At 45.6% G+C, this 13,976-nt stretch overlaps 2 protein-coding genes across 2 annotated transcripts in view; both read right to left on the bottom strand.

Annotated features, from left to right (window-relative positions):
* Nucleotides 1-7,170, bottom strand: part of PEX14 (peroxisomal biogenesis factor 14) — a 32,112-nt gene extending 24,942 nt beyond the window's left edge. Inside the window, exon 1 of the mRNA XM_032758897.2 lies at nucleotides 7,013-7,170. Coding sequence (XP_032614788.1) covers nucleotides 7,013-7,118 — 106 coding nt within the window. The 5' untranslated portion in view covers nucleotides 7,119-7,170. The remainder of the gene's footprint in view (nucleotides 1-7,012) is intronic.
* SRM (spermidine synthase) overlaps nucleotides 1-13,976 on the bottom strand; it is a 292,467-nt gene that overhangs the window by 247,981 nt on the left and 30,510 nt on the right. The window lies entirely within an intron of this gene.

The raw sequence follows: 13,976 nt of genomic DNA, 5'->3' as shown, positions 1-13,976 counted from the left end.
TCTCGGCTCACTGCAAGCTCCGCCTCCCGGGTTCACGCCATTCTCCTGCCTCAGCCTCTCCGAGTAACTGGGACTACAGGCGCCCGCCACCACGCCCGGCTAATTTTTTGTATTTTTTAGTAGAGACGGCGTTTCACCGTGGTCTCGATCTCCTGACCTCGTGATCCGCCCGCCTCGGCCTCCCAAAGTGCTGGGATTACAAGCGTGAGCCACCGCGCCCGGCCCCCTCTATCTCTTTAAGCCACTCTTGTTTGGAGTTCTCTGTCACCTGTAGCAGAATTTTCTAAAACTAAGAAACTGTCAGCACAGCCAGAATCCTAACTGCCACCAACACCAAAGACTTTTAATGGTCCAAGAAACCTAAGGAAAGGATCACTTCATTTCGGTTCCTTCTCGTGATACTTACCCTCTTCAACATCCGCAAATGGCATTTATCCAGCCCCCACATGGCACCACACCAGGCAGAACACACAGCAACAAAATGGAGAGAGGGTGCTTGCTAATCCAAACCAGCACCATGGACAAAAGAAAACAATTTCCTCAAAATTAAAGAAATACTTTCTTTATATATAAACCAGTAACTTTCAGGTAGCAAAAAGAGAGATTTGTCTGCTAAACCAGCAGAGAAAGAAATGGAAGCATGAGAGAGAAATGGAAGAGACAGAGAGAGAGGTGGAGGCGACGTGCTATTTTGCTTTCTGACGGGAACCTCGAGGCTGCCCATGCATGCTTTCTGTTTACTGTCACCTCCGTATCACTTACGCACAGGCCACCCTGGCCCCGGGCCTTTGCTGTCCCCTCTCCACAGTGATGCCTTCCCTGACGCCTTGGGTCTACCTTATGGCTGACTGATCTTCAAAGCCAGTTCAAGTCCTGCCCCTTCCAGAAAGCCTTGCCTAAGACTAGCGTTCTGGGAATTTCCTTTGTTCTCAAATTCTGAAAGCTCTCAACATTCTCACCATGCAAGGTGACATGGGATGGTCTTCCCTGTCTTTCTCCAAGCAATGAAGGGCTTCCCTCTACGATGAACAGCAGCTCCTGAAAGCGGGTCCCATCCCCTACTTCTTCCACAGCCTGCCCAGAGCAGTCTGCACCAGCTGAGCTCACAGACCGTATCACCGACCGACCACCAGGGCAGCTCGTCCACATGACAGCCCTTCCATTCTCAAGCACATTTCCACCTCTGTTAATCCATTCCACAAGCATTTCTAGAACACCTGCTCAGTCAGAGCCTCAGGCCACTAGATTTTTTTTAAGCCTCAGAACTCACAGTTTAATAGCGGAGACACTGGAATAAATGTTTAAGTGCAGTGGGGCGGGGTGGGGAGTCTAGGGGCTTGAGGGGAGCTTCCCTCCAAGTCAGAATGGAGGCACTGGAAGGACTCCCTGGAGGAGTGAGTGCTGGCCTAACCATGAAGAACAACAATGAGCACATAGCGTAGGCACTACAGGCTCAGCACAGGAACAATGGCCTCCGGCCGATGCCCCCCGACCCATGTCTCCCCTAACTAACCTCATGGCACCTGCTGAGACGATACAAATAATTTTAATATTAGTCTAAGAATAAAATGGCCATATAGGTCGTATGGCACAAAAATAATTAGATGATGCATTTCAAAGTAAAGCATCACTGTGCTTTTGGCTGTCCTCTGTCGGAGTTGACAGAGCCACCCTTTCTCCAGCCATTTCTTCTGACTCTCTCATCCCATGCTCCAGCCACTCTGAATAACTCAGAGTTTCTTTCTTTTTGGTTTTTTAGAGACAGGGCCTTGCTCTGGCACCCAGGCTGCGGTGCAGAGGTTCAGTCATGGTTCACTGCAGACTCGACCTCCTGGGCTCAAGCAATCCTCCCACCTCAGCCTCCCAAGTACACATACCACCATGCCTGGCTAGTTTTGTTTTTTAAGTTTTTTTACAGAGATGGCATCTCACTATGTTGCCCAGGCTGGTCTTGAACTCCTAGCTTCAAAGTGCTCCTCCTGTCTCGGCCTCTCAAAGACTTGGGATTACAGGCGCCATGTCCAACAACCTAGAGTTTCTTAAATTCATCAGTTTCACATCTATGTGCTTTTGTGTTAGCCTGGAATGCTCTTGTCTATCCTGTCTGATCACTGAACCAATCAGCCCACCACATCCAGTCAGACATCTGCTCTCTGAAGCTTCCCATCACCTCTTCTGTGCCACCGTCTTCACCAGGGCCACCTGACAGGCACTGCTATGTTGGCCTAACCATCTTTCCTACCAGACGGGAGCAACCAGACAGAGCAACCAGGCCTTGTTAATCTCTTTAGCCCAGGGGTCTGGCACACAGTAGGCATTCAATAACAATGCTTGCTCAGTGAATTAAGATAATCACAGATAAGTTTATGTTACTACACAGGGCTACAAAAGAAGTAAACAGAGGAATAACTCACTCTCTCTCAGGATTTCTAATGAAATGGTTCAAAACCTTTCACGGGCCTCAGACACTGACATCCTATTTTAAGAAGAGGCAACTGAAGCTCTAGGTCAGTCTTTGAAGGGGTTTAAATTGTTTATCAAAGACAATGGAGGGAAAATGTTCAAATCTAAGAAGAAATTATTATCTGACAAAATTTACACTGGTCCTGCTTATATCTCAAAGCTTCTTGGTCTCTCTGGGAGGATGAAGACAAATCAGCTTGGTGTGAATCAATCAACCAGCATTTATCAGGCCTCTGCTCAGGACTGGGCTAGGCCTGCACCTATACACATGCGCTGACTCCCAATGTAAAGCCAGACAAGAAACCAAAATGAGAAATGGAGAATGTCAGATCTTCTCTCAAATCGCAGCTTGACTTCTCCTGAACTGTACCAACTTTCTTCTAACCCCCAAGAGCACTGGTTTATGCTCACACCAGGTGACACCAAGCTTCCCCTTGGTGCCAACCTCCTATCACTTTCACAAAAGCCTTCCCTGACTCTAGCCCACATTAATTCTTCTCTTTTCTGTATTTCAGAACTTCAGAATTTCTTGTCTGTATAATTAATTTTGGCATTAAATCACAACATCTTATATTATTATCCTTTCCTTAAGAGTTTATCTTATCTTTCCCAAAGAGCTGGCAAGATGCTTAAAGATCAGGTTTTGGATCTCTCGCATGATACAGTACTGAGCGTATAGTAGACGGTTAATAAAAATACTGAGAAATTGAACTGTTACTATTCAGGCAGGTCTCTACGTTCTCTCTGCCAACACTGGCATTTGCTAACATCTCAAGGTCAACCACATTCACCAAAGAACAGAGATGCCGAAAGAGGCACTCAGTGGCACACCTGCCACTGAGCAGGTGGGCCAGCAAGTTCAAAGGTGAAGAGCACTGGGCTCCCTGGGGTGGTCTTGGAAAAGCTACCCTACCCTGAGACCTGAGTGTTTGGGGCTAGGCCCAGGGGATCCCATTTTCTAGGCTTGGGGCTCAGAGATGGAATGTCCGTAAAAAGCCAAGAAATGGGAAGGAAAAGGCTGCCGGGGATCTAGATGTAAAATCGGCAGGAATGCACATGAACAGGCCATAAATCCCTCCCGGACACAGACAATGCCTCAGTGATAAGCATGCAGATTGCGCACCTAGTTCAGAAACTCCCCTGAGTTTGCTTGTAATTAAGGGGGTTAGAAAGGTAAAAAAATATATATAAACCCAATTAATCATTTAAATATTTAAAGTCAGATTTTTCCCTCACTCCAGGATTAGTATATTTCATAACGCCAGCAGCAGACAGCCCTGATTTTTACTGGGGTTCATTTTAGAGCATGTTTAAACTAGTCAGATTGAGTGATGCTTCCAGCAACTAATCGCATGTCAAATAAAAGATATTTTATGTAATAAATTACCGCTACAAGTAATTCAAATGTCATTTATCAGTTTTATTATCAGTCAGGCAAAGTCTTGTTTCTCTATATTAATCAAAATCAAGCTTTTTTTTTTTTTTTTAAGCAGTTTTGACACCCCTTGGCAAAAGTACAGAAGTGAAGAGGTAGAGTCAGCCCCGGAGTGAGAGGAGCAATGTAACGGTACGAGAAGAATGAGGCTCAGTGATGACAACTAAAAACTTCAGGTATTTAAAATTATCATTACCATTGTTTTTACACTAGTGTCAAAGCAGGAAGAAGTCTGTGTCTAAGAACGTGTATTTTATTTTTAGGACTGGGAGGCTCTTAAAAATATTCCTACCTAAATACCTCAACGTGTATTGCTTTTTCTCAGAGTGATCTGGACATGAGTATGATTTAAATAACTGAATTGCCCCTCCCCACCCCATTCTTTTCCTCTTTCACAAAGACTAACAGTTTAACCCTTTGTGTCTATGGAAAGTAGGTGAACATATGATGTTTTAGGCCAACTCTGTGATCAACCAGAACAATTTGTTCTGAGTAAGAAGTTTCCAAGTAGCCGAGAGACCTGTTTGGTATTAAGCCACTGGAGGAAACAGCTGGAATAGAACAGATGTGCGTCTTAGAAAATTCTGCACCCCAGCTGCCGCTGCCTATCCTCAACAAATCCCATTACACTAGGCTGGGCCCAGGGACACAACTAAAGAAAAAGTGTGGAGACTCAGCCTTTGGTTAAAAAGAAGCACATAAAGTCAGCTTAGGACCCAAAGCAACTACAATGGATTGGAAAAAAAGCTGGCCAGGAAGGAGAAAGGGGCCCCAAGCTGACAAGTCACAGGTGCTAACCCAGTAGCCCGAATGCAGGACAAGGCTCACCACTGAAGCTCTGCACCCTGCAGTGGGTCACCCAGGCAAGGCACTGACAGATTGACACACTTGAGCACACACTCCCTGGCCTCCCCCATTCAGCCTTTTGTGGACAGCCAAAGGAGGAGATCTCTAAATAAGATCTGTAACACAGACAGCAGATTCCAACCCACTGGCTGGCCCTTCAGCAAGTCCGGAGAAGAGAAGGCCTTTTTGGCTCTACCGCCAAGATCACACACCTGCCTGGCTGCAGCTGAGCTGGATGAAAACAGTGCTGAGGTGAGGGAAGGAAGGCAGCTTCAGACCAGGTGCTGGGGGATCAAAACGAATCTGTCATTTTAAAATATGCCTTTTAAAATCTGATATCTTAACACTTTTTTTTTTTTTTTTTTTTTGAGACAGAGTCTTGCTCTTGTCACCCAGGCTGGAGTGCAATGGCATGATCTCAGCTCATTGCAACCTCCACCTCCTCGGTTCAAGTGATTCTCCTGCCTCAGCCTCCTGAGTAACTGGGATTACAGGCACCCGCCACCATGCCCAGCTAATTTTTGTATTTTTATTAGAGACAAGGTTTTGCCACATTGGCCAGGCTGGTCTCGAACTCCTGACCTCAAGTGATCCACCCGCCTTGGCCTCCCAAAGTGCTGGGATTACAGGGGTGAGCCACCGCGCCCGGCCTGTTTGTTTTTTTGAGATGGAGTTTCGCTCTTGTTGCCCAGGGTCGTCTCGAACTCCTGACCTCATGATCCGCCCACCTCAGCCACCTAAAGTGCTGGGATTACAAGCGTGAGCCACTGCACCCGGCCTTAAAATCTGATATCTAACAGTTTTAAATCATTTTTTGAAAAAATAAAACTTCTGAGAATAACAATTAAAATAACAATTATAGAAAAGGCATTTTGAGAGATTACAGATCCAATGTTGAGTTTCTTTTTTTTTTTTTTTGAGACAGAGTCTCGCTCTGTCACCTAGGCTGGAGTGCAGTGGCGTGATCTCGGCTCACTGCAACTTCCACCTCCTGGGTTTAAGTGATTCTCCTGCCTCAGCCCCCTGAGGAGCTGGGATTACAGGCGTGTGCCACCACGCCCGGCTAATTTTTTGTATTTTCAGTAGAGACAGGGTTTCACCATGTTGGCCAGGCTGGTCTCGAACTCCTGACCTCAAGTGATCCGCCTGCCTTGGCCTCCCAAAGTGTTGGGATTACAGGCGTGAGCCACTGCGCCCTGCCTGTTTGTTTTTTTGAGACAGAGTTTCGCTCTTGTTGCCCAGTCTGGAGTGCAGTAGCACGATCTTGGCTCACTGCAACCTCCACCTCCCGGGTTCAAGCAATTCTCCTTCCTCAGCCTCCTGAGTAGCTGGGATTACAGGCGCCTGCCACCACATCTGGCTAATTTTTTGTATTTTTAGTAAAGACAGCGTTTCATCATGTTGGCCAGGCTGGTCTGGAACTCCTGACCTCAGGTGATCCACCCGCCTCAGCCTCCCAAAGTGCAGGGATTAGACACGTGAGCCACCATGCCCGGCCCAATGCTGAGTTTCATTAAAGAAACAAAATGGAGCTATTTTCCATAGCTTTGTAGTCAATTTTAGCCTTTTTAAACTTTTTATAAGTGATTTCAAGGAGGGCTTCTGGCTGCATTTTGGAGGTATGCATTTATAACTTGTTTGAAGAAACTTTATTCCTATAGTAGCTTTCATTTAAGAACAACTAAAGACACCTCATGGGTCATGATCTCATATAATTAAAAGCAACATTCAAAAAGGACCTTCATGTTTTAACCTGAAATTCCCTAACAGACTGCTACTACATAAACGTACAAAGTATAGCCAGGACAAGGGAGGGAGGGAAATGGAGGCTGACCTAAACTTACAAATATTAACTTAAAAAAATAAGTGGGAGACAGGTTATTGCAGTGAGCAAACAAGAATGCACCCATGAGTCAGATGTTCAGGTTGTTTTTAGTGAAACAGTAACATTCAAAAGCACTGGTATGAGGAGATGGGAACAGAATCAATAAATAGTTGTACAGGTTTTCTGCATGTAACCAAAATACCTGAAACAACAATAAAATCATTTATTCTGATCCCTTGTCTCTTCTTAAACCTTTGTCACATACTTTAAAAAGTTTGTCTAGAAGACTGGGGTGTGTCACATTCCTTGGGAAAAACCCAAGAGCTTTCTGCTGCTCCCAGTTTCTCCCGGTTTGCTATGTCTGGGAGATACAGAACACTGCCCTTTGGCCAGAGTCCTGAATCCCAATCAAGGTTAAGCAGGAGTTTGAGTGGGTGACTTACTGTATGGCTGAGATATGAGGTGAGGGGGCTGGACAGGAACCACCTGTGTGGCTGGGCCCAAGGACGAAGGCTCATCGGCAGCAGTGCCCGACTGCTGGAAGGCCATATCAATCTCTTCATCTGTCAGCCCTGGGGAGAAGAGGACATCAGTGCAGGTGAGTACCTTTTGCCAGTGTCCATAGCTGCAACAAAATCTTCACTGAGCAAAGACCTTTACAGCCACAGAATGCCTCGCATCCTAGTAAGTTGCCTCCCCGATTTCAGATTCTCCGGAACCTCTCTCAGTTGCAATTTAACCTTAAGCGACAGAATATTAGCCTCAACACTGCTTCCAAATGTGGCTCATTCAATTTCCTTAATTTATCCTTGACTTTATTGCTGCTTTTGAAGTCGCTCCGTACTGCAATTCTCCATTCTTCCCCTGAAAACAGATACCATCAACTGCAAATGTGGCTCATTTTAATCTGTAATGGTGTTAAAAAAAAGAGGGGAAAAAACTAACAATAATGCATGAAAACAGACAGGGAAACAAAAAACTAATTATTGGGTGAGACGACTAATTAGTCTAGATCGTTTCTGAAGACGGGAATAATTTGCTTTATTTTATGACAAATGCAGAAATAAAAAGAAAAATCAGGACTGACTGTGATTAGTATGAATGGGATATAGAATGTAAAGAAGAAAATAAAACAAGAAAACAGATCAAAACAAGGCCAGGCCCAAACTTTCAGATGATTATTACTCTAGCCTATCACACAGTGCCTGTATCGCCTTTGGCTAGCTTTTCTTTTCCCTTTTTGAAATCCTCTCGACACTCTAAACCACACCAACACGGGACATCAGGAAGTAGCAGGGCGCCATCTGCAGTGGCTATGCCATGTGGAGAGGATTTGCCCCTAGAAGAATAAAAGGCAAATGAAAACCCATGAAGGCCGCATTTCCAGTGGGGACACAGCTGGGATATTTCCACCGGGTCTGAGCCAATTTGGGACACTGACTCTTGGGAGGAGGAAGAGAGCCCCGACCAACCCAAAGAACAGAACGAAATGTGGCGCTCAAGTATGAAAGGAGAGGTCGCAAGGGGCCAGCTCAGGGAGTAGCTGTGTGTACAGAGGCGCTCCAGCTGCTGAGAGTGGGAAAAGCAGGTGGGAGGTCACTGTTAGTCGGCAAAAGACCACTTGGCCAGCCCTTGCTGTTCCGGGAATCCCAACTTCCAAGCGAGCCGCAACACAGAGCTTTTAAACTACAGCCGAGAGCTTTTCCACATCTGGTCGGCAGCTCTCCATTAGAGGCCCACAGCATGGTATATTTGCCCCTGGGGGTAGATGAAGTACAAGGAGGTTCTGAGGATCAGCATCTTCAAAAGCATGGTGCCTCATACTCCATGCCTAGGGGCTAATAGATGGTGCACATTAATGCTTTAAAGCACAGCTCTGCCCTGCACCATACCGGCATGTGAGTTGACTGCAGCCACCCCTCAAACTTTTCATGCCCTACCACAGCTGGTCAAAGGAAAATGCCCGAACTTCTCTAAACAGCCCTGGACTCTTTTTTCCCCTCTCTGTGCTGAGGAGTTGAGGACTATCCCCACTTAAAACTGCAGCTGTTCCCCCTCTTTACCCTCTTCACACAGTGGAGCTGGCCAAGGGCAGGCACGGCCTCACCACCGGGAAATCTGAAGAGCCACCGGGTTGCCCTGATAGCACCATGCTCTCAACAGATTGGTGGGCTGGATGAAAATGCTTCCAGGGTTCACAGCGCATCACATACCACCTTCCAAAGACAAAAGCTGAAGGTCGGTAGAGTGTAGCTAGAGAGGGGGTGCTTGCTGCAAAGGGACTGCTTTACCCATAATTTCACCTCCCAGGAAGAACAGGGACAGGACCAACAGGCAAGCCAGGCAACAACAGAGAATACCCCCGCTCTGAGTTTGTGCCTCTCAGGTTCCAGCCTGTGTAGCGACTGCCGATCGCTCCTACTAAACAGGAAGGGGAACCCCTTTCGGAACCCTGGTGGGAAAGACATTGTTTTAACCGGTTCATAATCAGCCATTAGAGAAGAAAGCAGCATCTGCAATGTCAGCACAGGCTGATGGTCACTGGTACACTACGGAATTTTATAAACCTGGTGGTTCGTGTGCCTTGTCAGCCGCTGGCTGCAAATGAAGATAATTTTCCCAAAAGGAGCATTCAGTTGCATTCTCATTTTCCCTTTTGGCTCTTTCAAATATAAACAAGTACAATAATGTTTAACACTGGGGAAATATACAGTAAGTTACAGACTGTGCTGTGGCCCTGAGAGCTGGAGCTGGTTAAAGGGACAGGACTTCCTGCCCATAGTTCTGCCCTCTGGCCCTGAGCTTTTATGAAGCCTATTTTCCTAATAAAACATGTTCGTTGCATTACCGCAGCCGAGCCCACTAGTGAGGCCACAGTTGAAAGGGCATCAGTACTTCCTTCCAAGCTCTTGTTTTTCAGAGACCTTATCATTTGAGGCTCAACATTTATATTGGCTGAAATTCTGATATCCCTGGTTCTCTGGGAGAGTCAGGATTTTGATTTAGTTACGGTGAATGAATCTTTTCTCTTCGTTTAAAAATTAAGCGTTTTAACAATCTCAGTGAATCATATTCAGAGCCGGGCCATTATCCTGGTCACTGCCCTCATTTAACAGATAAGAAACCTGAGGCCCAAGGAGGGTAGAAACGATGCCCCACATCCTACTTGTAGAGAGTGTTGATGCGATGGGCACTTGAGGCTCTCCCTCTTCAGCCCAGTGACTTTCCACTACACCAGAGTTACAAAACATCAAATGGCAGACTCAGACTATGTCCTAGGTCTTCAGACTCGTTAAAGAGCTTCAGAAAAGGATTACATTTTCTTCTCCCTACCCCGCCACTCTCATCTACAGGAAGGAGCCAGTGAATATTGTTTTGGGGCTACATTGAAACAATACAGGAACTTAACCCCTGGCTCCTATCTGTAAATGACGCCTGGACAACTTTTTGAACAATACTAGAGAGAAAAAGGTAGAATGTCCTCGTCTTGTTCTCGTTCTAACATTCTAACCCTAAATCAAGTCCAAATGCCTGTCAGAGACTTCCCTAAGTGTCATCTTCCTCTGGAATGTCCCCACCTTAGGCAGAACTGGCCAGCTTCATGACTGCATTTACAGGACTCAGGTGATTCATTTGGAACTTAGGAAGACTGAGTGGGAACAACCCACCCATCTCCAGATCACAACTAGTTATCTGCCCAGTCATTGGCTCTTGGTGCTGTGATGACCCTGCCTTCAGGGTCAAAGTGCTGCCATGGAGCCAACATAGGACATCGAGGTACCCTAGCCCCATCTTTCCCTCCACTGCCAAGACAAACTGCTGATCTTAGATTGAGATCTTGCAGAATCCAAAAGGTTAAAAGGAATAATAAAGGAAACTGCCAATTGTAAGTGAATTATATTTGGCTCTGAAAGCTGAGGCACAGGCTATATTATAAAAGGCATCTCTCTTTGCGTTGTTTACCATCACCCTGACTAATGCAGACCTTTTTTTGTTGTTGTTTTAAATAATCTCATGCAAATTAGACACACACACTTCCTTCCAGTTGATTGCTATCTGCAAGGAATAATCTAACTGCAGAGGGACGGAGCAATGGCTGAGCAGGCAGAGAGCTGGAAGCAAAGGGCTTCACCATCCTGCAAGCCTCCTCCCTCCTCTATTCATCTAAGTCTTCCTTCAGCTGCTATCTTTGGAAGAATTAGTCAATTTTAATAAAGCCCTAAATGTTCTTTTAGTTGAGGTATCAATATGCATTACCTGACACCACTAGCACTAAGCCTTTAGATGTTCTTCCTAGAGCTTCCTTTCTGCCACTTGGTGATTTTCAAGAGCTAGCAGCTCCCCAACCCCCAGCCACCCAGTCTATAGCACTGACGATTAAAATATATTATTGATAGAGAATAACACTAAGAAATTCCCGTTCCGTTACTCTCTCCACTCACTAGCTCTAGTCAAAAGGAGAAGAAAGGGATGAAGGAGCTTCTCTGAGAGGAGGGGAGGCGAAGAGGGTGCGGGCTGACTCTGAGAGGTAAAGAGGCCGCTTCATCTTTTCACATCATAGTTACCTGATATGCAAAACTGAGAGCTCTCAATTCAAACCAAACTCTCTGAATGAAGATTCCATGTGCCCAGAGTGGGGCAGACTTCTTGTTCTCTCAGTTCTCTAGAATCTACTTGCAAAAACCTCCAGAAGAGCTCCCTGGACCCGGAGATGACTGCTGCCCTTGTGTAGGAGCTGGGCCAAGCATCTCTTCTCCAGGGTGGGCTTTTTTTTAAAAGGACAGAACAAGTGAGCTACATCTTATTGATTAATAAAACCCCGGTGTCACTGCTGCAGTGTCTGACCTGCATGGCCGCAGGGCTGCCATACTTGCCTATTTTTATCCCCTAGAAGATAAACAAATTGGCTTTTTCTCAAGGTTTCTGTTCAAATGCAAATAAAACCAAACTGATTGACTCTGTGAGCTGCAGGGTACTGGCTGCGACTGTGATGCCCTAGAGTCCTTTCCCACGACTCAGACCAAACCAGGGACCCGGAATGGCTGTCTTTTCTCTGCGGGACAGGCTGTGCAAGGGTTTCTCAGGATAAGTAACCTCAGCGCTGTCCCCAGTGACTGCTGGGCACTGCCACGGGGCCTGGCCCTGTGCAGGTGAAGCAGAAAGACAGATGACAGAAGACAGCAGTGTTCTCTTCATCTTTCAGGTCAAACAACAACCAAGACAGAAGGGTTAGGAAGAGTTTGAAAATAAGCAAGGTAATGAACTCCTGCCAGCTCCTTCCTCCTCAGCCCTAGTTTTAAAAATGTGGCATCTGACTGGGGTCACGGGAACAGGGCCAGGGGGCCAGCGACAAAGGTGGCAGTCAAGGGCTGGTCATTGGGACCTCTTCCTCCCCGCTCCGCAGCCCCTCTATTTCTAGGACTTGGCCAATTCATCTGGGACTCACGGACACTGAGAGGGGGGTCACCTCTCTCAGAACAACTAAGTTATCTGCCCCGGCACACTCTGGGAGGAGATGAGGCAGAGAAGACAGCTGGCTAAAAATACTCCCCAAATTAAAAGAAAAAATCAACTCTCAGAAAAGGTTCAGGGAGGGGAAAGGGAAAAGTATTTTTATTTTATTTTATGAACATTTTGTTGGAACAGTAGAGTACAATAAGGACTCTCAGAGCCTCTAAAAGTCGTGGGATGACCTGGAGACCCCTATTTCCCAGTGCCTTGTATAAAATTGAATTTTTTAAACATAAATTACACGTAATGACGACACTGTAAAAACTAACAGTAATGGAAAGCTGTGCTGTATTTCATTAGCCTGTATTATTCCGTGCCACCTGATCCAGCCAGGCCTTGTTTATGAGTTAGTGTGTTAGCAGATGCCGATGGAAGCATTTGCTTCGACCTTGCTCTTCTCATTGGGGCATGAAATTACGACGGCAGCACCTTGATATTACAGCCATAAATACAGTAAACTGCAAATTTAAGCCAACGGCTCCTATTGTCTCTGAACATAAAGCTGATCGGTATTTATTTAAAAGGAGAACAAAAAAAATATTATATATCACCTTGTTTATGGGGCCTCCCCCACCCACTTTCTTATCCCCTCCCCCAGCCCCCCAACCTGTCTAATTCACTTGGTTAAAATATTAAGCAGATAAGCCAAACACTTTTTCCTCCACTGATTAACTATTCCCAAGCAGTGAAAACAGTTTCTGAGAAAACTAGTTCCAAATGTCATGACCCTGAATGAAAGAGTTTTTATAAGAATTGATCTGATGGGGAGTGGCAGGGGGCTGGTTCCCATCATCTTAATATTGATATGTAAATTCAAGAACAAGACCTGAGACTTTCCCCTCTCCTTAAATGAGGGAAGTTCAAACAACAGGAGAAAAAGTTGCTGATGATGCCCTGAAGCTGAATGTCCTCTCGGTATCCTTCTAGAAATCGTTAGGCAGAAACATTATTTCAAAAAGCAGCAAAACACTGCCTCCTGCCACCTAAGGAAAGAAAGAAAGATATCTAACCAAGAAGATAATTCTCAGCTCAACACAGAGAGCTGGGGCACCGCTCATTAAAACTTGCACCAATCCCTCCTTATCCCAGTGAACCATAAAGACAATATATCCTTTAAATACATTAAACGTGGAAGAAAAATAAACACAAAGACAAAAGGACGCTGGATATCACCCAGCCACGTCTCCCAGTATAAATCACTGAGTAAAAAAGCCAGTGCAAAATGTATTTCACTGCTAGCTGAAAGACTGAGGAAACTGGCAGGCTTGTTCCACTTGAAGCCTAAAGAGAAGGCAGGTCTGCTTTCCTAATGTCAACAGAAGAGGCAAAGAGGGATGTAAAAACTCAACCAAGTCCAAGTTTGGAGGTTTCAAAGGGCTAGTGGTGGAAACCGTGGAACAACAGCAGGCAAGCTCAGAAGTCACTACCAGTGAAACATACGAAAGGCCATTTTAGCAGTGAATCAAATGCGGGTTTGGGGGAGCAGTTTAATTCCAAAGCAGACAGGCTGGGTTCACGGGGTCCAGTGCTCAGCAGTTTCAATGACACAGCCAAATCAACCAAGATCGAAAGTTTCTGTACATTTACTTTTGATAGGTCATTCCACAAGGCAGGCGTACTCCCTTGGAGCCCTAAATTATATCAGACACACCAGTCATTGAGCTTAGCTCCTTCCGCATAAGGAGGAAACTTTCCTATAAAATTTATTGAGCTTCTCTGGGGAGTAGTATAACTGGTGAACAAGACAGAAGTGAGCTGCCCCTCTGTGTAACACAAATTGAGATCTCTCATATGAAAGACTGGGAGGGTTTCCAATCAGCATCCATGATGTCTATTTTTAGATCTATATAATCTAAAGGTTTTTTTTTTCTTTTAATCCCTCTCTGCTAAATTAGA

This window comes from Hylobates moloch, unplaced genomic scaffold (assembly GCF_009828535.3).
Source record: "Hylobates moloch isolate HMO894 unplaced genomic scaffold, HMol_V3 SCAFFOLD_9, whole genome shotgun sequence".
Classification (NCBI taxonomy): domain Eukaryota; kingdom Metazoa; phylum Chordata; class Mammalia; order Primates; family Hylobatidae; genus Hylobates; species Hylobates moloch.
The sequence above is the reverse complement of the archived record's forward strand: the minus strand, read 5'-3'. Positions and strand labels throughout refer to the sequence as shown.